Source organism: Nematolebias whitei, chromosome 7, assembly GCF_014905685.2.
Source record: "Nematolebias whitei isolate Nwh7 chromosome 7, NemWhi1, whole genome shotgun sequence".
Lineage (NCBI taxonomy): Eukaryota > Metazoa > Chordata > Actinopteri > Cyprinodontiformes > Rivulidae > Nematolebias > Nematolebias whitei.
Window position 1 is genome coordinate 43,777,827 of NC_056504.1, and position 24,865 is coordinate 43,802,691.

Consider the following 24,865-nt stretch of genomic DNA (forward strand, 5'->3'; position numbering starts at 1 on the left):
AGGACTTTTATGTGCTTGATGAAACGCTCGTCTGAGCACTGCATCATCATCATCATTCTGATCACAGAGCAGTCTCATCAACACCTCTAACTGCTCGTGGATCTCTGAAAGAAAAGCTTATTAAAGACTTCTGGCTTTGGACCTTTCAGCTTTTAGTTTGTCTTTTTTTGAAATACTGCAGCCGTTCTGTCAAATGTAAGACAGTAAAAGTCTTTATAGATCAAAAACTGGAAAGAAAGAAGCAACCTGACGTCTGCGCTGCATTAGGACGGAGTTTAGGAAACTGTGAGAGAGACATTTTTCTTCTCTCTCAGCCTCAGGCATCTGTGGACTCCAGATGTAGCATAAGAGACCCATCAGTGCTCAGTCCAGTCAAAACTCCATAACATATCGGCTCACTATTTTCAAAGTGATGTTATGGAGGTGATTAAATATTTCTCATTGTGGCCTCTCTCTAAAAAAGATCAGACGAGCGGACCGGGTGAGTGTTTAGCTTCTGTGAAATGAACAGTGGTGAATTCTGTTCCTTCTCCCGTGACGGGCGGCCATCAGCCTCACGAGCCTTAGAGGTCATTTAGTTTTCCAGTATGGCATCAAAGATGTGTTTTTATGTGATGGTCGCGAAGATAAGCTTGCTGTGACTGTTGTGGAAAGATAAGGTGACTAAACACAGAGCACAAAGAAATGTCAGAGTGAGATATGGAAGGTGCAGCAGTTAAACGGAGATAATTGATTCACCTGACTTCAAAGTAAAAGGCTAAAATGGATTTTGCTAGCTCCTCCATCCCCCCCCCATCTTCCATCTGGGTCATGTGTAGCAGGGAGGGGTTCAGACGCTCATCTTTCAGTTCAGAACGTTACACACATCAAGACGTCACAGTGTCGTTTCAAGCCTCGCGTCTACAATAACAAAAGAGCAGAGTATGAAAAACAACTAATGCAAACTTGTTTCATTTGATTGTTTTTGAGGCCAAACACGTTCTTTTAAGCCACAGCACTGATTCTTACTGATCAGGAATTAGATGCAATAAAATAAATGCATATTTTCCAATAATAGGAACAAAGTGACACAGGTTTTGTTGTAAAGAATATATAATATAACTACACCACATGAGGAAATAAAAACAATTTATAAAACAAATACCAGCTTTTACAATTGAACATCAAGATCTGCGTCCATCATCTTATCCTCTGTCCACCTTATTCCTGGGCTGTAGCCTTGACCAAACTTTACAGTAGTAGAAAAGTTCAGATCATTGAAATGAGGTTCAGTAGGACAGGTATGAACAATTATCATCTTACCTGTCATTGATAGCTCTTTAAACAATCGCAATCCCCCGACCCGGATGGGGCCTTCTACACATCCCACCCATTCAAAAAATGTTCAATATAAAATTACATTACATTACAATACATTCCACCCATCCTCGGCAGTGCTTAATTTGAGCCGGATCCTGCCGGAACAAAATGCAGCAACTCTCTTATTTTGACAAGGTGCATTCTGGCAACAGTTTGCTCGGATTTGACAACTCAAATCTCCGCCCCTGATTTTTTTACCTTTATTTAACTAGATTTTTTTTTTTTGTTTTGTTTTTTTGTTTTTTTTTGTTTATTTAACTAGATTAAAACCCATTGAGATCAAGACCTCATTCACAAGGGTGACCAGGCCAATAACAGGCAGCAGCACATGCCATAAAAACAAAACAGGCAACAAGATTAGAATAAGACTTCAGAAATATATAAAAACATACAATATACCAGTAAAGGGCAATATTTGTAGTAATAATAATTTAAAACAATGGCAATTCATGATCTACAAACACAGGCACTGTTGACAAGATATCAATTGTCGTTTTTATTTTAAGTTTGCAAAAAGCACTCAACGTAACAAGCTCTGACAGTTTTAATTCAGCTTGCTAGGCATTCCAAGCTGATGGGGCAGAAAAGCTAAAAGCTTTGTTGCCCTTTTCTGTTCACACACGAGGAACATAAAGGTGCAAACAGTCCTTAGAGTGTAAGACATAACTACTGTCCAATCGTTGAATAAATGTACATAAATAATGCAGAAGCAGGCCAATAAGAGACTTGTACACCAGTCATCCAATGTACATGTCGCCTGTTTTACTGGCACATTGACTAAAAGTCTAAAGTCATCACACATTTTTATTAAAAATCTCAAAGCTATAATTAAACACCACAACAAGTGGGATATTAATAAAATTTAGATTATTTATTAAAAATACAACAAGAGAAGATGTTGCCCTTGGCCCGGCGGGCCCAGTCTGTGGAGTGGATGTTGCGGCCGCAGCACGTGCACCAGCTCACGCTCACTCTCCTGCCCAGCAGAGACGCTGATGGCATGTCCCGCATGGTTGAAGTGTCTTCATCCAGCACCTTCAGTGGAACGCCCTGCGGACAGTGCACGTTACGCACAGGAGCGTCTCCAGACAGCTCTACAAAGCACGCACAACTGCTGATGTGTCGGAACTCACGCATACATTTCAGACATAATAAATAAAAAAAGCTGTATGGCATCTACTTTATTCAAAATCAAAATTGGCTGGGGGAGAACCCACAGCCCCCTCCCCACCTGCAACACCCCCACCCCCCGCTGGCCCGCCTGCTATTTGTGCTCCGGCATTGATCAGTTTACAAATTAAGCCCTGATCCTCCGTAATGAGGGCATTGCTTCGGTCAGTCATGGTGAAGAAAGATCTGAGTCCAAAGGCAAAGCTCTCGATTTGCTGCTCTCTCCAGGTTCCAACTCTCACACATGTTCATGAGGTTTGGATCATGACTGAAAGAACGAGATCTCAGATAGAAGCGGCTGAAATGAGCTTCTTTCGTAGGGTGGCCGGGCTCGGCCTTAGAGATTGGGTGAGGAGCTTCGTCATCCGGAGTGAGCTCAGGGTAGAGCCGCTGCTCCTCCACATCAAAAGGAGTCAGTTGAGGTGGTTCAGGCCTCTGATCAGGATGCCTCCTGGTCGCCTCCCTTTAGAGGTTTTCTGGGCACGTCCCACTAGTAGGAGTCCCCGAAGAAGACCCAGAAGTTGCTGGAGGGATGGTGCATCTTCTCTGGTCGGGGAAGACCTCGGTGTCCCACAGAACGAGTTGGAAAGTGTTGCAGGGGAGAGGAGTTTCTCTCCTGAACCTGTTGCCTCTGTGACCCGCCTATGAATAAGTGGTAGAAGATGGAGATGGAAATGGTTATTAGATATTATTATTTGATTATTAACAGGTACAAACCTAATCAGTGGCAGTTAGCTGTAGCACTACAATTTAAAATCTTATCTACATTAATATTTTTAACAGACTTTTTCCTTTCATTTTTTTTTTCCTGTCTCCACTGCTGTGACAAAAACACCAACACACTTTCATATCATCCACGTTAACAACATGTCAAACACACGGAGAATATTTTAGCTTACAAATATTGTCCCTTCTTCCATGAATGACACTGTTTACTCCTTCTTTTCAATTAGTTTTCATTTCAGCACATGATCAAAGTTTAATGGTGACAGGATCAGAATGCAGACAGACATGAATCGAACAGCTCCGCTGTTGATTTGGCTTTTATGCACATTGAATTTGTGGGTACGAGTGGAAAAGGTTGCTACGTCACTGGAAACCTCCACAGTTTGAGATTCACTAAAAATCAAGTTTTTAAAAAATCTTCACTGGAAACCGTTTTTGAAAAGCTCAGTCTTTTTCACTAAAAACTGCATATTTGTGAACGAGAGGTGCAAACGCAGCAGAAACGAACTCAGCTTTTAAAACTTTCAGAGGAGGACAGGGTCATAACATTCCTGTCGGCAAAGTGGTGTGATTTAAAATCCTTGTCGAAGTGTATAACACTGTATTTGCATGAACCACTTTAAAACTTTTGACGTTGTGGTTTTAAAACACACTGAACAAATCGTCTTTAAAATGACCTAATCCCCATTCACAGAAACAAATACATGAAATTTAGTAAAATATACTACAATGTTAATAAAGCAGCATTGAAAGAGTCTGAAGGGATGATGGGTGCTGTGGTGTTTGGACAGTGTGGCTCCTCGAGGTAATTCGAACCGTGGCCCTCCGGGGCACGGGGGCAGCACAACCGTGCGATAGAAAGCAGATGTTTGTCTCAAACTAAATTCACACAGATGTTCAAGATTACAGCGCACCAAGACTCTCATCTCTGTCTCACATGCAGAAAGGCAGCTGAGAGAACCTCTTGCATCATCTCTATAATATTTACCGATTTCAAACACAGAATTGTTCTGATAAAATAAATGTTTTCACCGTCACAGAAGAGGGGGCTTTGTATTCACGTGGAATCATAAATGACACGACAGACATAGAATATTAACTTGAGCTAGGCCTTGTTTGATAAAACTGGGATGAAATAAATCGTGCCATCATAAGAAAAGTTGGAACAATATCTTTTTTCCTCTTTAAGTTTATTCAGTTTATAAATGCCACATTGTCTGCAGTTGATTGTCATCAGTGTTGTTTGCATCTTCAGCGGTCATTGTGATTTAGTGCAGTTGATTTATGAAGACGCAGTTCCCTCTGGTGTTCGAGAAAGGAAACAGAACAGGATTTAAGCAGAATGATTACAGCAGGGCTGCATGGTGCAGCTGGTTGCTTTGTAGCAAAAAGGTTATACGTTTAATCCCCAGACGTGGACTTTATTTCTAGATTTTGGATATAGAGTTATAGGAAATTGGCTTTACTTTCTGTGTTTCAGAACAATTTGTGAGTATATTTGCAAGTTAGAATGAACAAACACTAAGAAAACAAAAGTATACTAATTTGTTTCGCCTCAGTCAGCTAGTACCCAACTAACTGGAAACACAAACAGTAAGTTGTTCGGCTGCTCCCTTCTGCAGGGGTCGCCACAGCGAGCGAAGTTGCGTTTAAGATTTGGTAAATTATTTTATGCTGGATGCCCTTCCTGACACAACCTGGGCTCAAACCTGCAGCCTCAGGATTACAAGACTGCAGCACTAACCACTGAGCTACCGCGGCCCCCGACAGACTGAAGCTCTGTTTTAATACCAAATTGTTCTGAGTTTGCTTTTAAAAGAAAGACAGGTCCACAACATGACGAGGAATTCATTTCAAATTTGTTTCTGATATTTTTTCTTCTTCTCAGTAACAAGAGGTAAAAAAATAAAATTAAATTAACACTTCCATCCATCCATCCATTATCTTTACATGCTTCTTCCTTTCTGGGTTGCGGGGGTCACTGGTGCCCACATCCAACGGTCACTGTGCGAGAGGTGGGGGACACCCTGGACAGGTCTCCAGTCCATCACAGGGACACAAAGAGACAAATGAGACAAACAACCATTCACTCTCTCATCTCACACCTAGAGACAATTTAGAGTTGCCAATCAGCCTAACATGCACGTTTTTGGTTTGTGGGAGGAAACTGGAGTACCTGGAGAGAACCCACGCATGCACGGAGAGAACATGCAAACTCCACCCAGAAAGGCCCCCGGACCGGGATTTGATCCAGTGACCTTCTCACTGAGAGTCAGCAGCAACTGTGCCATTGTACCGCCGTGCTGGTTTATTAAATAAATAAAAATGTAACTAAATGTTTTGTGTTCATCCGAATACCATCATCACTTGTAGCAAGTTCTCATTACAACTTTTTACCCTTTTTCATTTCGCATTACTCAGCATTTGACAGATTAAATGTCACCTAATGTAAACTATGACCTGAACGTCACATGAACCTTTATAAAATGACGTTTTGTTTGCAGATTACCTAACAGGCTGCTGCCGACCGAACCGGTTCAGAGCTGGCACAGAACAGCATGCTGCTGAGAAATCTTAGAAAACGATGAGTCATCGACAAACATTCGTTGTTTTAACCATCAGGGAACACAATCACCGACTTGTGCGTTGTGACGTACCAGATGTGTGTTTTCTCACAGGTTGCAGCGAAGGCAGGGTTTTTGTTTTTACTCAGAAGCTTGACGTGTTCATGATCTCTGCAGACGGCCCCGGGCTGCTGATTTTATTAGTTTTGATTAATTCTATCTTTAATGCAAAAAAGCAGCGATTACGTTTGACAATGCATGAGGTGGTTTGTCTGTTTTGTCTTTGGTGTTTTAATTTTCCAATCACGTGTTTGTTTTTCTGGGTTTTTTTTTTTAATGGAAACAATTCTCAGGCCATTCATTGTCAAACTCAGGTCACATCAGTTGACTGTGACACTTATGTAACCCCAGCCAGAAAAGTCGGCCATTCAGGACTCATTAAAACAACTGTGATTTAAATGAGTAAAAACAGAAATGGTATGCGCTAAGATTCATTCATTCCTCCTTCTCATTCATTATTTACCACTTTATAATCGTTAGATTAGAAGAAAGGACAACTTAATGTGCTTTTATGACAAAATATATTTATTAAAAGAAGCACAAAGAACTCAGAGTGAGTCGTCTCTGTTGTACAAAACAAAATAAAATCCACAGAGACCCAGATGTTGAACTCTGAAACAGAAACGGGGCTCACGTCACCTTTCTAAAGCCCTCATTTCTTCTGAGTGTATATCTGATGCACAAACACAGACGTAAACACAGTCTGCATGCAAATGGAGAAATTTCTCTTTATTTCATTTACGTCAGCCATGAGAGGCTTTCACAATGTCGTTCAGCTGAGGCCATCTACTGTTCAGAGGTCGCGGCCCTCAGCACCATAATAATTAGATGCAGTAAACGGTCTGTAAAACTGCGAACTTTCTATAAACTGCCAAATCTAAACCTGCAAATGTCTTTGTTCCCCTCGTGATACTGGGGCTTTTTTATGTGACCATCAGTGAGGAACTGATTGCTTTTGAAGTTTAAAGTCTAACATCGCTCAATGAATGCACATCGCCCGCTGCCTTTTGTGCCAGTAAACAATGTGAAAAGGTTATTAGTCTAAAACTCTGGGTTTATAGACAAAAACACACAGAAGTACAGTCTCACTGCTGTTGCTCGTAGAATGGAGCCCATGAACATATATTTTGGTAATCCATCGCCATTTTCTTTGGCTTCTTCCACTCTGGTCGTTATGGTCCTCGATGGCCCGGTAATCAGATTTCAACATTTTCATTTTCGCAGCATTGTTGCCATCTGCTCCAAGATCTGGTGGAACATTTTTTGGGTTTTGGTTTCACCCTCCTCCAGGGTCAGTGAAGGTGTCCATGGCCTGCAGTCGGCTGATGTCAAATCTTCAGCACAGGCCCGACCAGAATGAAACCCTGGGTCTCTAGTTCCACAAATCCAGCTGGAAGTTGGACAAAGAGTCCATAAAACTCATTACCCGAGCTGGAACCCAGGCCAAGCCAGACCTTACAATACAAAAAGGCTTGCTGACATGCTAAGTCTTGCAGCTTGGTGCAAACTTTTGTTTCAGAAGGCCATTACGTACCTTGAAAAAAAGAGACGTGTTGCGTCTTTTGTAAACACATGACTGACCGGGTCAAACAAAATGTAAAACCAACCACATCTTTTAACGAGTATAGAGAATCCCCTCTGCTGCTCTTCACAACAAAATGACAGCTTGGAGTAACAGGGAGCACGGCTCGGTGCTCCACGTGGCTGCAGGAGGGAACAAAACCAAATACTTTGTCTCTGGTATCTGTTAAAAGGCATGTAAACCATAGAAACAATATTGTGAACAACTGTAGTAGTTTTGATGCTGTGACTTTTTAACTCTGTGGTTTACGTTGAAACCAGCCCGTACCTACCTCCAACACATCCTGTATCCCCATCATTGTTCTTTCAGCGGCTTCCATCTGCAGGGTCTCCACAGTGAGCAAACTTTCATGAAAGATTTAGCAATTGCTTAATGCCAAACACCCTCCTGGACACAAACCTGCAACCTCAGGATTACAAAACCATGGCACTGAGCACCGAGCTGCCACAGCCTCATAAATCTGACCCATAAATCTGGCCATTTTGGATCGGGAAATTTCCAGCAGGACTCAAGGCTGACAAGAAAAAAACAGTCTGCCTGAAGAAAATCAACAATTATGGCTTATCTGAAGCTGACTCCCTCGTTTGGCCTCGGATACGAGCCGACTATCAAATTTCTCCTGGGACATGGGTAACTAGGGAAAAAGTTTCTGATAAAGAATAAGGGGCCGCGCTATTATAGCAGCAGCAACGTGCACTCCGCCCATCTTTCGGACAATTGTATGAACATAATTTCACTGTATCTCAGTACCTTTATAATAAATCTTATTCTGATTCTCATTATCTGTTTGCATTTTATACTACAACCCATAGAGGCATCACCTAAATGTGCACGCCTACAGAATATTTGACTTCTCACAGCGTTTGATTTGAAAGAAAAAAAATAAGCCACACGTTACTTTGTCAATGTCAACAAGCCGGTAAAGTCCTCACAAGAAAGGTGAAGGAGACCAGATGGACAGTTCTTTCAATCATGGCACTTTAGTTAAAAATACAACTTTTTTAAAACTGTTCTTTCATTTCATTCATGATCTATTTTATTTATTTATTTTTTCTAATTTGACTTGACAGCTATCGTATTTAGCGCTGGAAAATATGAGTTAATTGGTTTGGTTGAGTCAGTAAAACTTAATGGTTGGAATTTTAAACCAAAAGGAAAAATAATCAAACGATGAAACCGTTCTGCTTCTTTCACAACACATTGTGTCACTAAATCCTCCTTTCTCAAACTGGGGAAGTGCCACTCGTAAATAAAACTAGGAAAATACTGGCTTGAGAAACGCTTGGTAAATGAATACACCATCACACACTTTGGGTAATAATTGAGCTTGGTCTGTACATACACACACAAGCATACACCTACACACACACACACACAGACACTGCTTTTGTTTAGGTTGATCCTTACCTGTCGATCCACTTTCACAGCTGCTTTTGTCACAAAATGACTAAAAACCAGTACACTGACTCACCAGCAGGAAACCACATTATGATAAACAGAGAAGTGAAGTCACGACTGAAGACACTAGATGATTATTCATTTAGTGGCCATCACATCAATTGAATCTCAGTTTAAAAGTGTTCAATTATCGAATATAAATTTACAAACTCAAATGTGTGGAGGGAAATGTGTGGCCAAAAAGACCCAGTCATTTTACAGGTTTGGACCAAAGTGAAAGACGGTGGCTTTGTGTGCACGTTTTATTTGTCATTTCTGATTTTGCACATCTTATTCACAAAGCGCTCACAAAGTGACGTTTGCGTCTCTGTCTTGGTGAAACGTCTTTCTACTTTGATGCACGTTTACAACTGGTTCAAAATGCTGCAGCTCAGTTTTTAACTGGTACAGGCAAAAGAGAGCACATCACTCCAGTTCCCGGCTCCCGGTTCACTTTCAAATTTATTTTAAAATCCTTCTGTGTTTTCAAATCTCTGAACAGCTCTCCCCCCTCCTATCTGCGTGACAGGTCTCTCTTGTAAATGAGTCCTTGCGGCTCAATGAGACTGACCTGTATAAATAAAGGTTGAATGAAAATGATCTGCTGCAGCCATATGTCCCACAGCGCACTCAGCAGACAAGATGGTTTTATTAGTTCCAAGTAGAGGTGACAGGGCTTTCTCTGTTGCAGGGCCTAAACCGTGGAACGAGTTACCACTACATGTCAGGCAGGCTCCCTCGGTCACTGTTTTTAAGTCTCATTTTAAAACTCACTTTTATTCCCTGGCTTTTGACACTGTATGTGTTGATTTTAACATCTGTATTCCATAATGTAAGCTGTTTAGTGCTTCTCTTTACCTCTGTGGATCTATATATTTTATACTGTGTCCTTTGCTTGTTTAGTTTTGCCGTACGGCACTTTGGTTGGCCTTGTTGCTGTTTTAAGTGCATTATAAATAGTCGTATGGTGTGGTAAGTATTGAGCTCCAAATCTCGACTGCCTCTGGGGACCTTGAATTATTTGCAGTTCAACAAGCTGTGTTGTTGTCAACAATAATATTTCTCATATTTGTTTGTAAAATGAGAACAAATTCCTCACACCTGCTGAACTTTTCATTCAACATTTATTTCATCCATCCATCCATCCATCCATTATCTTTACCCGTTTATTCCATTTTGGGTCACGGGGGTTGCTGGTGCCCATGTCCAGCAATCACTGTGCGAGGGGTGGGGTACACCCTGGACGGGTCGCAAGTCCATCACAGGGCCACATAGAGACAAACGAGACAAACAAACATTCACTCTCTCACTCACACCTAGGGACAATTTAGAGTTACCAATCAGCCTAACATGCATGTTTTTGGTCTGTGGGAGGAAACCGGAGCACCCGGAGAAAACCCACGCATGCACGGAGAGAACATGCAAACTCCACCCAGAGAGGCCCCTGGACCGGGGTTTGAACCAGGGACCTGCTCGCTGAGAGGCAGCAGCTCTACCAGTTGCGCCACCGTGCTGCCCTCAACATTTATTTATACAGGTTAATCCCATTGAGCCTCGGGGACTCATTTGCATGAGAGACCTGATTTTAACAAAGAGTGATGACAACAGTGGACAACAAAGACAACAGTACACAGTCATCAAAAGCATATAAATTGAGAAGGACAAATGAAAATGGTATTAAAAAGAAAACTTTTTGCTTTTTGAAAATGATACAGAGATTGAGCAAACTCTGAAAAACAATAAAGTGACGTTTACATTTAAAACAAGGGGTTGTACTGTATTAAGACTCCAATTCGGAAACAGTTTGGACGTCGTATAAAATGTAAAAACAAGCAGAACGCAAATTTCATAAACTCCTATTTTACTCACAATGCAGCTTAGAAACACTCCAAACGTTTAAACTAGAAATTGTACCATTTTGAGTCCGATGGCGTCAACGTATCTCAGAAAGTTGTGTCAGGGCCATGCACTGCGAAGCATCCCCTCTTCTTTTACCAACAGTCGGTAAACGACCAGGAACTGAGGAGACCAGCTGCTGAAAGGATGGAGGATTGTAGCTGTTCAACAGTCCTGGGTGTCCTTTGCCCAATTTCTTTGTTACATGATGCACCAAATGTTTTCCACTGGTGAACGGTCTGGACTGCAGGCAGGCCAGTTCAGCACCTGGACTCTTCCAAGCTTTTGTAATGGATGCAGCAGGGGCAATTCTAGAATCTGAATTTAGGAATACTTCAGCCCCAAGTGCTATTTGCTCTTGGCTTGAACATCGCGGTGACCATTGACATCAGAAGTATTTGCATTGTGGGGGGACACACTGGTGGGGGGATCTGGGGGTACTCACCAAGAAAATTTTGAATAAAGTAGATGCCATTTCCTGCATTCTAGTGTTTTTTTAATGGCTTGATAAACATCTGTGTTTACTTCAATAAGTAAACACTTGATTCAATAACTATTTTAGAGAGCAACAAGAAGTAACCTGACCAACAGCTCTCCTTGTGTGAATAGAGCACGCTCTGCTTTTCTCAAGCAGTCTAACACCTCTCAGTTCCTGAAGGTAAGGGGTGTTTCACTTTGGAACAAATTGAGATCACTGATTTGTCAGTTGCTGACGAGCATACTGGATTGATTGACGGGTGGTGTTGAGGATTCGACTCATGCAAAAAAAAAAAAAAAAAATCATGGATTTTACTGGCCTATTTAACAGTGTCATCATTTATTCCATATTTATTCCAAATTGATTCAACATTTTGGTGAATCAAAGGGTTGAGAACTGAGTTCCCTTACAGAATCCTAATGATGTATTCTTTATTGTTCAGGGGTGCTGAGTTAAAATTTAGGGGCGCTTGAGCACCCCCAAAAAGAGGCTAAAATCGCCACTGGGATGCAGTAGCTATGTGGTTGAACAGTCTTGCTGCATGCGAGGGTTGCCCTGAATAATACGTTGTTTATCTAGATGGAAGCATAGAATGTTCTAAAACCTGTAAATACTTTTCTGCATTGATGTTGCTTTTCCAGATGTGTTAGCCCACCATGCCAAAAGAACTAATGCACCCCCATAGCATCCGAGAAGCACACTTTTAATGTTTGCATTGACAGCAGTCTGGTTGGTCCCTCTCCTTTTCAGTATGGACTTGACATCTGCGGTTTTCAAAAATAATTTCAAGTTTTGACTTCTCTGCTGACAAAACAGTTTTTCACTTTGCCTTTGAGAAGATGGCAGCATGGTGTTCACATGTGGTGCCTGCTTTGCATACAGAGCTAGAATCAGCATTTATGGATGGAATGAACAGTGTTACCAGACAAAGAGTTCCTGACACCAACACAGTGATGTCCAGAACAAAATCAGACCTGTTTTTAACACCCGAAGGCCTAAAGATCACAGATATCCAATACTGGTCTTGTCCTTCGAGCTCAGAGATTTCAAAACCTTTGTTCATGTTATGAAGTGTTGATATAGTAAAAAAAAAAAAAAAACTTCTCAAAGATGACTTCAGATGGCTGGTTGAAGCTGAATTTATATCCGTTTGTAATGAAATATATCTCAAAATATATATCTCAAAATAGATATCCCAAAAAATGGTTTTTAGCTTTCTACTAACTGTGCATGAAACTTTTTTTTTTCTGCTTGGCAGATGGACCTGCAATCTTTATCTTGTTTAAGAAGCAAAAAGCTGTTCAAACACTGTGGCAGCGAGCTTAAAGTTTCCTGTCACATTAAACCAACACACAAGAAGACTGTCTGACTTCACCATGAACAGGTTTACTCATCTGTAGCTGGCAGAAATGTAATGCAGCCTTCAGGGTTTAGTTTTCAGCTCATTCCAAACTTATTCTTTTTTATCATTTTTGTGGTGTCACAAAGTTTAGTTTTAATGACATAAGGTCCCAAAAAAGTTAGCAAAATGCTGTAAATTTATTTGGTTCCTGGCCTGTAACTTACACAATTTAAGACCTGCTGCTGACTGAGTAAAAAAAAAAAAAGAAAGAAAAGAAACACGTTAACTGCTGTTGCGTTTAATAAACGTCAAGTGAAACGTGAAAGAGCAAATAAATTGAGCTTATTCTGTTTAAAAAGGATGAAAACACATTGTTTGACATGGTCGGTCACCACATGTTGCACTGTGAAACTATGTTCTTGCTTTTAATAGAAACATAATTTGAGTGTGTCTAAAGTTGAACATTTTGACCATTTTTTTTACACATTGCCAGATTATTTTATGATCTTTTAAAGTGATCTCAGTTAACAGTTTTCCAGACTTTCCGAGGATCTTTTCTTTGCACCTTCGCTGCTTTCAACACATTTTCTGTCTTGTATTTGTCCGTGATAGTTTATTGTGCACATGTGCAGTGTGTGGTTGGCAAACAGAGAAAGTGGACAAGTGGACAAAATAATAAATGTCAGGCATAAAAAAACCACACCCACAATGGATGTGCAGTATCTCAATGTCATGTTTTTAATAAGAAACAAAACTGACCTGATTAATGCAGCATCCTTAATGAAAATATTAAATGAATAGTTATTTGAAAAACACTTTATTGGTGCTGAAATGCATTTTTTCTGTGTAAAATTGTATAATTATTGGATTTTTTTAAATAAATTTTGCTAAAGGATTGAAATCAAATTGCATTTTTGTGACAGGTAGCTGAGGATTACATTTCTAAAAATCCAATTTAAAACGGATTATTTGTTAAATTATACGTCAACTTCATGAACTTTTTTGTGTGAAGTTCATTCATAAGAAAAAAAAAAGGTTTGCAAATGGTCATTTCTGGACTGAAAACGAGTGAACAAAACAGGCAAAACCCAACAACAATAACAACAATAACAAATAAATAAATAAAAAACACTTAAAAGACGTTCAGAAAACCTGAAGAAATATTGATGAAGACCACTTTAAATAAAATAAGCTCATTCAAATAAAATCTTACCTGCCTAATATGTGAAGAGTTTGACATCTGGAGTTTATCCCAACATGTTTCTGTGACAAGCTAACAAAATGTCTGGGATGTTCTTGCTCATATCAGCTGAAAACTCTCTCCTGCAACCCCTATGGGTCAACTGGTGTATAACTGGGAAAGGCCCATCAGGACCCTGCAGCTCCATCTAAACCTCAACACCAAGAGCTGAAGAACTTACAATAGCTTGTTTATGTTGACGCCTATAGAAACTTTATTTCAGTTATTCCATGTCACAATGAGGAACTTTTTATTTAATTGCTCATTGGAAAAGTTTTTTTTAACTCGTTAGTGGATGATGCAACTTTACAGAAATCTTTGTGTATTTTCCTGGAAGGTTTTTAAACGTGTTTGGTGAACAGCTGCTCAGCTGCTGTGTCTGCGAGCCAGAACGGGACCGCCGCTCTGAACTTGTGACCCAAGACTTTCAGAATCTGTCAACAATAAAACCGACACTTCAACTTCACCGTGCATTCAGTGGCTCTTAAGAAACATGTTCACCAATTTCACATCATCTTTATCTAAAGAAAAAAAAACTGACTAAACAAAAACAAGCAACAAAAAAAAAACTTAATATTTTTTGGTGTTCTAAAATTTCCTACAGCACCTTTGTGAAATTAAATAGTAGGTTTTAAGTTTAAATGCTTGTTTGAACACCCATTACATACGGTGCCAACATTATCCATTCATTTCATATATTCTCTGCTACTTCTGTTTATTTATAATTTATTGGGCACAATTGCAACTGACTGAAAACTTTTGTTTTAGATAGTTTTCAGAAAAAAACGCCAACATGGTGTTTTAGACTGTTGCAGCTATATGTGCCTATGAGCAAATAATAAAGTAATAATTCAGATTATTTTAAATGGAGATCTGTGGGAACATTATAAACAGTTAATATCTTGTCCTTTTGAAAGTAGCTTTTTATTATTTTTTTTATTGGTGTGACAAGTTAATGATTAGTTAGAGCTGGAATAAAATCAAAAAGCATAACTACTGTCTAAAAATAACTTCAAACGGTGTGTGCCCACACACACACAAAAAAAATCATTTTCAAAACAACGATGTGTTGTTTCTAAAAATATCCACATAAACATGGCACTGAACCAAGAAATTTCTTCATCCGTTCATCCAACAAAACACTTAAGATAACATAAAACTGTGTCGGAACTGGGTCATAAAATTTCTGTGTAGACACAAGGCTGAGCTGTAAAAAAAAAAAAAAAGTCTGATGCATGCTAAATAATCCAGGTAGAAAAATCTAACAGGGCAGGTCATCCGGATGGCTTCTTCTTTGTTGAAACGTTTTGTCGTTTATCCAAAAAGACTTCTTCAGTCTGAAACCCTGCAAGAAAACGCCGTGTTATAAACACCAAAGCACATGCTCAATAATCCAGGTAGAAAATCCAACAATTTTATCCAGGTCATCGGGACGATTTCTTTTTATGGTATGTTCTGACTGATGAAGCCTTCTGGATGGAAGGCGAAACATCTCAGCATAAATAAAGAAATTGTCCAGAAGACCTGGCTAAAAATCGTTGGATTTTATACCTGGATTATTGAGCATGTACTTTGGTGTTTTGAACCAGTTTGACATGGCTGTCGGCGAGGGAGAGGGCGGGCACTGGAGGAGAGGGTGTGCCCCAGAGACCATCTTAGCACCAACATAACTGTTTTTTTTCCCCACTTTGGAGTAAGCTGTTGGGGGAGAAGCAGTTTCGTTTGGCATTTCCTCAGATTGATGAAGTCTTCTGGATGAAAGGCGAAACGTCTCAGCACAAAAAAACGAAACCGTCCAGATGACTTGACTGAAAATTGTTGGATCCGTCTTATAAATGTCATAGCGGACCAACCAGTGCAGTTGTATATATATATAGTTTTATTTTATTTTGTGGGTTTGTTGTTTATAATTCTGTACAGCACTTTGAGCTGCTGAAGGGTGCTTTATAAATAAAATTGATTGATTGATTGATTGTTGTCCTCCAGTACAAGTGTTGGGGGTTCGATTTCACCAGCAATCACCTGCCTAATTGTCCCTGAGCAAAACACAGAACCCCTCATTATCCCCGATGTGTGTCCCCGGTGTATGAATGTGATAAAGCACTGATTATTCTTTATACAGAAACAGTAGAGTGTTGTTACTGTAGGAATGGGACTGAATGGACTGTACTATTTTTCCTGCATCAATTACCATGATGTGAATAAGCATGGTGGTGTAAAACATTATAAAACACTGTTGGTTTAAATATTTTAGATTAAAGTTGTTTTAAGACTACTGCTCTCTGGATCAGACCAGTCATTATCTCGTCAGTCTGGATGAAATTAAACAGGTTTTCTTTAAACTAAAATCATTTAAAGAGCTGTCTACAACACGTAGGATAGTAACTGTGCATAACCTTTCCACAGAAATGCACATCAAAAGACCTAATACTGTTAGTTAGTCAATAAGAGTACTAATTCAACTGTTTCAGTTTTTATCATTCTGGAAATTTAGCATTAATCTGACCCTCACAAACTAATAATCTGTCATAACAGAATGCTTTCAACATGACACTAAAACTGTCCAGTAGAAAGAAAGAAAATGAAATGGTATTTTACATTTTGGACACTAACTGTTTACTATTATTATTAGTTGTAATAAATTGTAGAAACACAAATATGAATGTGATTTTTGCACAATTTTCCTAGAGGGAGCCCTTTTTGTATCCTTTTATTTTTTTTACACAAAACTCCCCATGAATTCAGCAAAGAAAAAGAAAAAAACTGGCATCGTGTTGCTTTGTTTTTACACAGATGCTTGCAAGAAGTTTCGTCCTGTAACACACACACACACACACACACACACACACACACAAAGAATGGTCTCTTTGGCTCCCCAGGTACTCTGTGGCTTTAATGCCTGCAGGCAAAACACATGTAGACCCACTTCGCAGAGACAGACAGAAATCCACAGACAGAAGGAGAGAAATCCACAATGCTGATTAAAAATGTCTTATGTCATGAAAACTATAGAGCACAACCGTTGTAATGCACCTGATGACTTCCTTTGTTTTCTCTGTCAGTCCTTTTGAATATTTTTTGTTTATCTTCACAAACAAGCACTTTTCTCCTGAATGTTGTTTAACCTTAACTTTGGGCTACAAGAGGGGAAATGAAGACATGCGTGTAGATTATAGAGGAGGTCTTGTGTTGGGGCTGTGGGCAGTGTTTGAAAAGGAGGAATGTATAAGACAGTGGGCAAACATCACTGGTTCGCTCATAGATTGAGTCCTGCACCGCTCCCAAGGGCTTCACTGAGGATTTCAGACCGCCTGTCTCTGCTCTGTAGCCACTGATCAAAAGGTAAGTGTCAGTTTGCTGTCTTTATCCCGTCTACTTCCTCTTTGTGCACGAGAGGCAGAGCTGGAAATGATCACAACTACAACGCGTGCACGTTTTATGACCGTAATCTCTTGGCAACGTTTCCCAGCGTGTGCTGCACTGCATCAAAAGGCACCTAACCCCAAACACGTTCGTCAAGCTAAACGTCCAAGCTTTTTCCTGCAAACCGGCATGCTGTAAAACACGTCTGCGTGTGCACGGATGTCTGGAACTGCCCGTTGTGGATGTTACTGTAACACCTCGTGCAGACAGGAAAGAAACACAATATTTTCATCAGTGCTTCAAGGAATGCAAAGAAGCTTCAGTTCTGATCTGAACTTGTGACGCAACTCAAAACAGTAGGCTAGACTTTTTAAAGATATTGTTATACATGTTTGTTTATCTTTGAATAGTTAAAGTAGCTTAAAGTTTAAAGCAAATGTTCAGATTTCTTAAAGTGGGGTTTTGTGGAGAACATATGACTAGTTAATATCTTACCCGTTGTAGAACTCTTTTTGAACAACCTTGATTTGGAGAAATAGAGCTTAATTCTGACTGGATTGATGGCTAGGCTGAGGGCGGCACAGTGGCTCAGCTGGTAGAGCTGTTACCTCTCAGCGAGAAGGTCACCGGTTCAAATCCCAGCCTGTGACCTTTCTGGGTGGAGTTTGCATGTTCTCCCTGTGCATGCGTGGATTTTCTCCAGCTACGCCAGTTTCCTCCCACAGACCAAAAACATGCATGTTAGAGTGAATGGTTGTTTGTCTTGTTTGTCTCTATGTGTCACTGTGATGGGCTTGCAACCTGTCCATGGTGTCCCCCACCTCTGGGCAGGTGTAGGTACGTGTGATCCTAGTGACCCAACAAGGAAGAAGTGGGTAAAGATGATGTATGGATGGCTAGTCTGAGCCAATCTTGCATAACATCATTTGTCTCTGAGTAATGACACCCTGAAAGATGTGTTAGGAAAGACTTTAAGCTATCACATGAAATTGTACCTCAATGTCTGTAAAACAGGCAATAAAGTTTTTATTTCTTTTAAAATCTTTTTTATGTTTACTAGGTGGCCTTCTTGAACTTGGTTGACTCCAACAGTTAATTGGGATGGGATGCAGCAATTGCTTTCTAAGCATTTTATTAAAAATCTATCTAGTAGTTCATAAGATATTTTGCTAACAGACAGGTTGAACATGCGGTATAAGACTGTCTGCCTTGATTGAGGTGCGAAGGTGGGGCAGTGAAGGGACAGCAAATTTCTAGTTGCAACCATTCCCTGGTATTTTTGCCTCGGTTTAAGGATGGCAGCAGTTCACCTTAGTCTTGACTCTATTGGACAGAATTAAACTCTGTTTCTCCAAACTGAGGTCATTCAATGAGCTATCTGCAACAGGTAAGATATTATTTATGTATGAGCTTTTGACTGAATTCCATTTCATAACATCTGAACTATGACTTGGCTGTGTTAAAATGTTAAACTGTAGGAATACTGAGGGATGCAACAAACAAAACTAGATAAATTGCATTTCCTGAGAAAATGCAGCGTGAATGCTTTTTGCTGAAGAACTTGCTGAAAAACAGCTAAAATTAGCTAAAAACATGCTGAAATGTAACTGAAATGGAAGAACAAGCCTAAGTTAGCAGAAGAAAACAGACAGAACCCATATTTGTTAGGTTTAAATAAAATGAGCACAAAAAATAGGAAATTAGCTAAAAAATGCTGAAATCAGCAAAAATAACTGAAAAGTAGCTGAAAAGGGAGAGTAAAGCTTAAGCTACCAGAAGGAAGTGGAGACAGAACATTTTTGCAGAATGAGGCAGAATAAAGTTGAAATTAGTGCAAAAATTTTGGAGTTCTCTGCAAAAGCTAAAATGAGCATAAAAACAGCTAAATGGTAGCTGAAATAACTGAAACTAGCAGAAATAAGCTGAAAGGAGCATAACAAGTTAAAAATAGCAGACAGAAGTTAATTAGGCTGAAAGTAGCAGAAAATACCACAAAAAAAACTTGAATTTATCTTAAAACAGCTAAAATTTACTAAAAGGTGGCTGAAAAAGTAGAACAAGCTTAAACTAGCAGAAGAAAATAGAAAGAACATGTGTTTGCCTAATTAGGCTGAAAGAAGCAAAACTGAGCACAAAAAAGTGGAAATTTTCTGAAAAAGCCGGAATTAGCAAAAAAAAAAAAAAAACAGCTGAAAAGTAGCTGAAAAGCAGAAAGAAGCCTAAATTACCAGAAGGAAATGGAGAGATGCCATTTTTGATGAATTAGGCTGAAAAAAGTTGAAATAAGTGCAAAAAAATGTGGAATTAGCTGAAAAAGCTTAAATTACTATAAAACAGCTAAATAGTAGCTGAAATAGTAGAAAATGCTGAAATGTGCAGAAATAAGCTGTAATTAGTAGAAACAAATTAGAAGACGCACAAAAATGTTGTAGTTAGCAGAAAGAATCTGAAAGGAGCACAAAAACAGCTTAAATTAGCTGAAAGTAGCTGAAAAATGTTAAAATTTGCACAAGGAAGCTGAAAGAAGTCCAACCGGAACAAAATGTGCAAGGAGCAGTAAAAGGTTGTAAACACACCTAAAGATTTGAAGGATGTAAAATGAGCTCAATTAATTTTCTATGAGAAAACGAAAAGTGGCAGAAAAGGCTAAATATTTAAAAAAGCTAAAGTTGCACCAGTACCAGAAGTCATAGCAGGATTGTCCTGAAAGAGCTGAACGTTTTGATACATGATTTGTTGAAATAGCTTGAAAACTGCAGGACGAGAAACACACAGAAAAACATACAGAAGAAAAAATTTATCACAATAGTGTGAACGCTTCATAAACATTCTCACAATAAACATTTACTGCAAAACCAACAGATGTTTGAGGCTGCAGGTCCTCGGTTAACTTCTTACTTGGTTAACTTCTTACTTGGTTAACTTCTTACTTGGTTAACTTCTTACTTGGTTAACTTCTTACTTGGTTTACTTCTTACTTGGTTAACTTCTTACTTGGTTAACTTCTTACTTGGTTAACTTCTTACTTGGTTTACTTCTTACTTGGTTAACTTTTTACTTGGTTAACTTCTTACTTGGTTTACTTCTTACTCACTAAGACTGCAACATGAAGTTAAACGTTATAAAATGCTTCAACACACCTCTGTAACATCATGTCCAGAAAAAACTGATTATCTAATATTGACATGATTATGTGTCCCCAGTTGTCCCCATGGCTCTGCTGCTCTGTGGCGTGTTGGTGCTGCTGTGTGGGTTTGATACCGCCCACACATTAGTCCTCACTGACATGGATTATGGAGGCGTTCCTCTGTGGATTAACCGCCTGCTGGGCGAGCCCAGTGTTTTGAGTCTGCAGGGACGGATGGACCCTAGCTGGTTCCAGGCTAACAACCCTGAGTCCTGCTCCGACCAGTGTGTTTGTCCCATCCAGTGGCCCACGTCGCTCTACTGTGACCACAGAGGCCTAAAAGACATCCCTGAAAGGCTGCCAGACAGAACCCAGTACTTGTTTTTACAGGTAGAAAAACTGCAATTTAACCTTTACTTTGAAAAAGTCTACCAAACGGTAGCTTTCTTTTACGTTTAAATGATTGTTTCCATGCACTTTTTCATTTTAACTACAGAATAAATTATGGGGAAAAAGAGTATTTATTTCTGCTGTTTCAAGGGTAACAACATCTCGTCCCTGTCCTCCTCCATCCTGGCCAACATCACGGGTCTACGCTGGCTCATCGTAGACAACAACCAGCTGCAGAGCGACAAGCTGGAGCAGGCCTGCCTGCAGAACCAGACGCAGCTGCGGTACTTCTTCGCCAATCGTAACCAGTTGACCTCGGTGCCCAGTGCTCTGCCAGCTGGGCTCAGACAGCTGCGACTGGCCCACAACCGTATCAGCAGCATCGACCCAGGAGCTTTCCACAACCTGAGCGATCTGACGCTGCTTTTACTGCAAGGAAACAGGCTGCAGATGATCGCAGAGGGCGACCTTAAAGGTGCATTAACCGTCGTTTCTTTTCGTTTATTTTATACACGTTAATTTGAACAAGAATATCTGGAATGGACAGAAGCAAAAACAGCTGTGATAACCCGACAAAGTCCAAAATGTGTTCCCAGATAAACTTTCATATTTTGTTATTTTCTCGGATTGCATTGCCACAAATAATTTAATCAGTCAGAAACTGTCCCATAAAGACATAAACAATGACTTTCACGATTAAATGTTTGTCAAATGTCAAGTTATGATTACATTTCAGCCGTAAAAATTAAAAATCTTCACTGTCTGTGTGTTAGAAAATGTTCTTTCAGTACCATATTATGATGATGTAATGTCCGCAGACATGAAATGTTACGTATATTAATTTTTCATCCACACAAAACATTTAGTTCCTTACACATTTTAAATGCATCTGACCAATAAATGCTCATCATTCGTTTGCTTTAATCTTTAGGTAATGGTTAGTTTCATTCATGATTGATGACATTTGATTCATTGCTTCCTGTTAAACCCAACCAGTGAGCTTACATTTTACGCAATTAAAAATGTTTTATTCATGTTCAAACTCAAGACGACAGCTCATTACGTTGTACAAATTCATAACTAATATTTTACAGTAAATGCTTGTGAAGTCAAAATACAGGTTTATCAGACGTCATGTTGTCATGTCCGTGTTCATGACTGTTCCTAACAGTTGACTCACTGAGTATGAGTTAATCTGTTACGAGTACTAACATCTGATGATTAATAAAAGCCGTTACGTAATTTTTAATTGTTCATCATCACAAATGAAGACATTTTGTCCCAGCACTGACTCTGAGAAGTAAAATATTTAAACATGTTCATTCATTTCAACCAGATTTTTCAGCATAAATGTTTGAATTTATGTAAAAAAAAAAAAAAATGTCTTCCCGTCTTCTTTTAGGTTTAGTCAGTCTCAATCTACTGGACCTCAGTGGAAATTTCTTCTCGGCTGTTCCCAAACATTTACCTCCTTCAGTCCAGCAACTTTATCTGTCGAACAACTCTCTCTCTGGTCTGGACGAGGACGGTTTTGTGGACCTGCTCAACCTGAAGTACCTGCGTCTCAGTCACTGTCGCCTGCAGAGCCGCCACGTTCATCCACGAGCCTTTAACCTCTCCAGTCTGGTGGAGCTGGACCTCTCTTACAACAACCTGACCTCCATCCCCACAGTCCCCAGCACTCTGCAGTACCTCTACCTGGAGGCCAATTACATTCAAGGTGATGAAGTCAGTTACAGAAACAACATGTACAAATAATACAATCTCATTTAGAGCAGAGATACTAACAGCTTATTGTCAGTGAAGGATGTTTCACATTTCATTAACAGAAAGTGACGTGGCTCTTTATCCGATAAAGTCTGCCAAATCCAGCTGTGATAGAACAGATGGGGGAGGAGTTTGGCTTGGGTGGCAAGTGGGTGAGACAGAACTAACGAGCAGCAATAGAAGGGTGAAGAGGAGACTAAAAAGACGGGCTTTCAGTTGGTTGTATGTGAAGAAGCAACAAAAAAGCAGGGCTGTGACAACGTTTGGATTCAGTGGCAGACGTGCCAGATGATCCAGATGTTCCTCCATCCAGTCTCCCATTCCTCTCAGCGTCTGTCTGCTCATCATGCTTTTAGCTTGTAGCTCGCCGCAGCTCCATTAGATCACCCTTATATCAGGCTGAGTCACCATTTGGATAAAATGGAGGCTCCACGACTAACGGTGACGAGCTCTTTCAGCTCTGGCGCGTTCTGGTAAAGTAAAAATGTGCTCGTGTTTTCAAACTTCCCAGGAGTAAAACGAGAGGCAAACAGAAATAAAATAAATAAATAAGTCCAGCACACTAAAACACACCTCACTGTCTAGCCATTAACGTAAGAGCTACTGCATTTCCTCCCGGCTGCAGCCAAACGTGGGCTGAGAGAAACTGGAACTGCTGAAATGCTTTACTTTCACCACAGCACCTGGAGGACTTCTAATTGTGAATGCAGACCCTGTTTACAGCTGCACACTGCACCAAGACGCTTCGCATTGCATATTATGACTGAGGTGCTGTCAGGTTTCGCTTAATAAACAATGAATGATGTCAAATTGATGCGGTTGGGATTAGAACTGAGCGCGTCTTCACTTTGAACAGAATTAATTTAGAATTTAAAATCTTACTTCTAACCTACAAAGCTCTCAACAACCTAGCTCCATCTTATAGTCGAGATTTTATTGTTCCATATTTTCCTAACAGAGCACTTCACTCACAGACTGCAGGTTTACTTGTGGTTCCTAGAGTTTCCAAGAGCAGAATTGGAGGAAGATCTTTCAGTTATCAGGCTCCTCTCTTGTGGAACCAACTTCCAGTTTCTGTCCATGATGCTGACATGTTGTCCAGTTTAAAACTGGGCTTAAGACTTTCCTTTTTGATAAATCCTATAGTTAGGGTTGGCTTGTCATGCTGTCTTAAGTTTAGACTACTAGAGGACAAACTGACCTCATTTCCTTAAATGAATTGTTAAAATTGAACCGTTTTCATTTTATATATTTTCTATCCTTACATGTGATTCTTGACCTGCCATTGTGTATCTGTTCCTCTCAAACCCAGCCAGTCGAAGCAGATGGCCTCTAGTCCTGAGTCTGGTTCTGCTAAAGGTTTCTTCCTCATGAGGGAGTTTTTCCTTTCCACTGTCGCCTTCATGCTTGCTCAAGATGAGAGTTCTGTGATAGAGTTAACCTCAAAGCAGTTTGCTCCTCAGATAAACAATGTTAAGTTATTAGTTTTATATATGAATGTTTCTGTTCAGTGACCTGAGACGACTTCTGTTGTGACTTGGCGATATATAAATAAATTGAATTGAATTGACCAGCAGGACTCAAAATGTATTTTTATTCTCGACAGAGTTTAACGTGACGAGTTTCTGCAGAGACGTTGGACCCCTTTCCTACTCCAGGATGAAGATCCTACGATTGGACGGAAACAAAGTGACCTACCACCAGCTCCCCCCCGACTGGGTTTACTGCCTGCGAGTGCTTCAGAAGTTTTACATATGACTTGACTCCCCGACGGTTATTAAACACAGTGTGTATCTCTTCAAACCCCTCACTACAAAGAAAAAACTAAACAGGACTGGGCTTCTGAATTCTGTTTTTCTTGCCCAACTCATCGTTTGTGAACCGGAACAACTTGACAGTAAAGGCACAGAGAGCAGCTCTGATTTATGTTGGCCAGACAAACACAGCTGAGACATTTTCAGGAAAACAAACCTTGAAATGAAAATTAATCCTTAACAAGAGTTCTTCTCTCACAAAATTCCAAACTCATCTTCATCAAAATCTGCCTCTGGACTAAACATCTGGGTTTTATTACTGAGCAGGAAGTGTGTGCTCTGGGTAAAATATTTTTGAGCTAAACAGTGTGATCAGTCTGATTCTGTAGCTTTCCCATCAGTGACTCTAAGTTGTGTTGATCCAATTCTGATCCACTGCACAACTCCACACCTAAAACCCAGCAGGAAAGAGTTTGTGAAATCCTATTTTTTAACGGAGAACCAATGTCTTGAACTTTAATTTGTTGACTGAAACCCTTAATTAGTATGCTAATATGTGAATAGTTTGTGCCACATTATATAAAAGGCCCTCAATGTCCTGCACAAGTTC

The 24,865-nt window shown here is 39.9% G+C and overlaps 2 protein-coding genes across 2 annotated transcripts in view; one reads left to right on the plus strand and one right to left on the minus strand.

Moving 5' to 3' along the window:
- LOC119411943 (serine/threonine-protein phosphatase 6 regulatory ankyrin repeat subunit C-like) overlaps window positions 1-24,865 on the minus strand; it is a 1,101,338-nt gene that overhangs the window by 396,269 nt on the left and 680,204 nt on the right. The window lies entirely within an intron of this gene.
- zgc:113307 (uncharacterized protein LOC553753 homolog) lies at window positions 20,429-24,303 on the plus strand. The gene is made up of 4 exons (XM_037678932.1): window positions 20,429-20,734; window positions 20,885-21,209; window positions 22,137-22,454; window positions 24,108-24,303. The coding sequence occupies exons 1-4, from the start codon at window positions 20,429-20,431 to the stop codon at window positions 24,257-24,259; spliced, it is 1,101 nt and encodes a 366-aa protein (XP_037534860.1). The 3' UTR covers window positions 24,260-24,303.

What these genes read in the sequence shown, in the direction of transcription:
- zgc:113307 (XM_037678932.1), top strand. Translation starts at nt 20,429, where the DNA reads ATGGCTCTGCTGCTCTGTGGCGTGTTGGTGCTGCTGTGTGGGTTTGAT. An exon ending in CCCAGTACTTGTTTTTACAG is followed by an intron (nt 20,735 to 20,884) that starts GTAGAAAAACTG and finishes TGCTGTTTCAAG; the next exon opens with GGTAACAACATCTCGTCCCT. An exon ending in CGCAGAGGGCGACCTTAAAG is followed by an intron (nt 21,210 to 22,136) that starts GTGCATTAACCG and finishes GTCTTCTTTTAG; the next exon opens with GTTTAGTCAGTCTCAATCTA.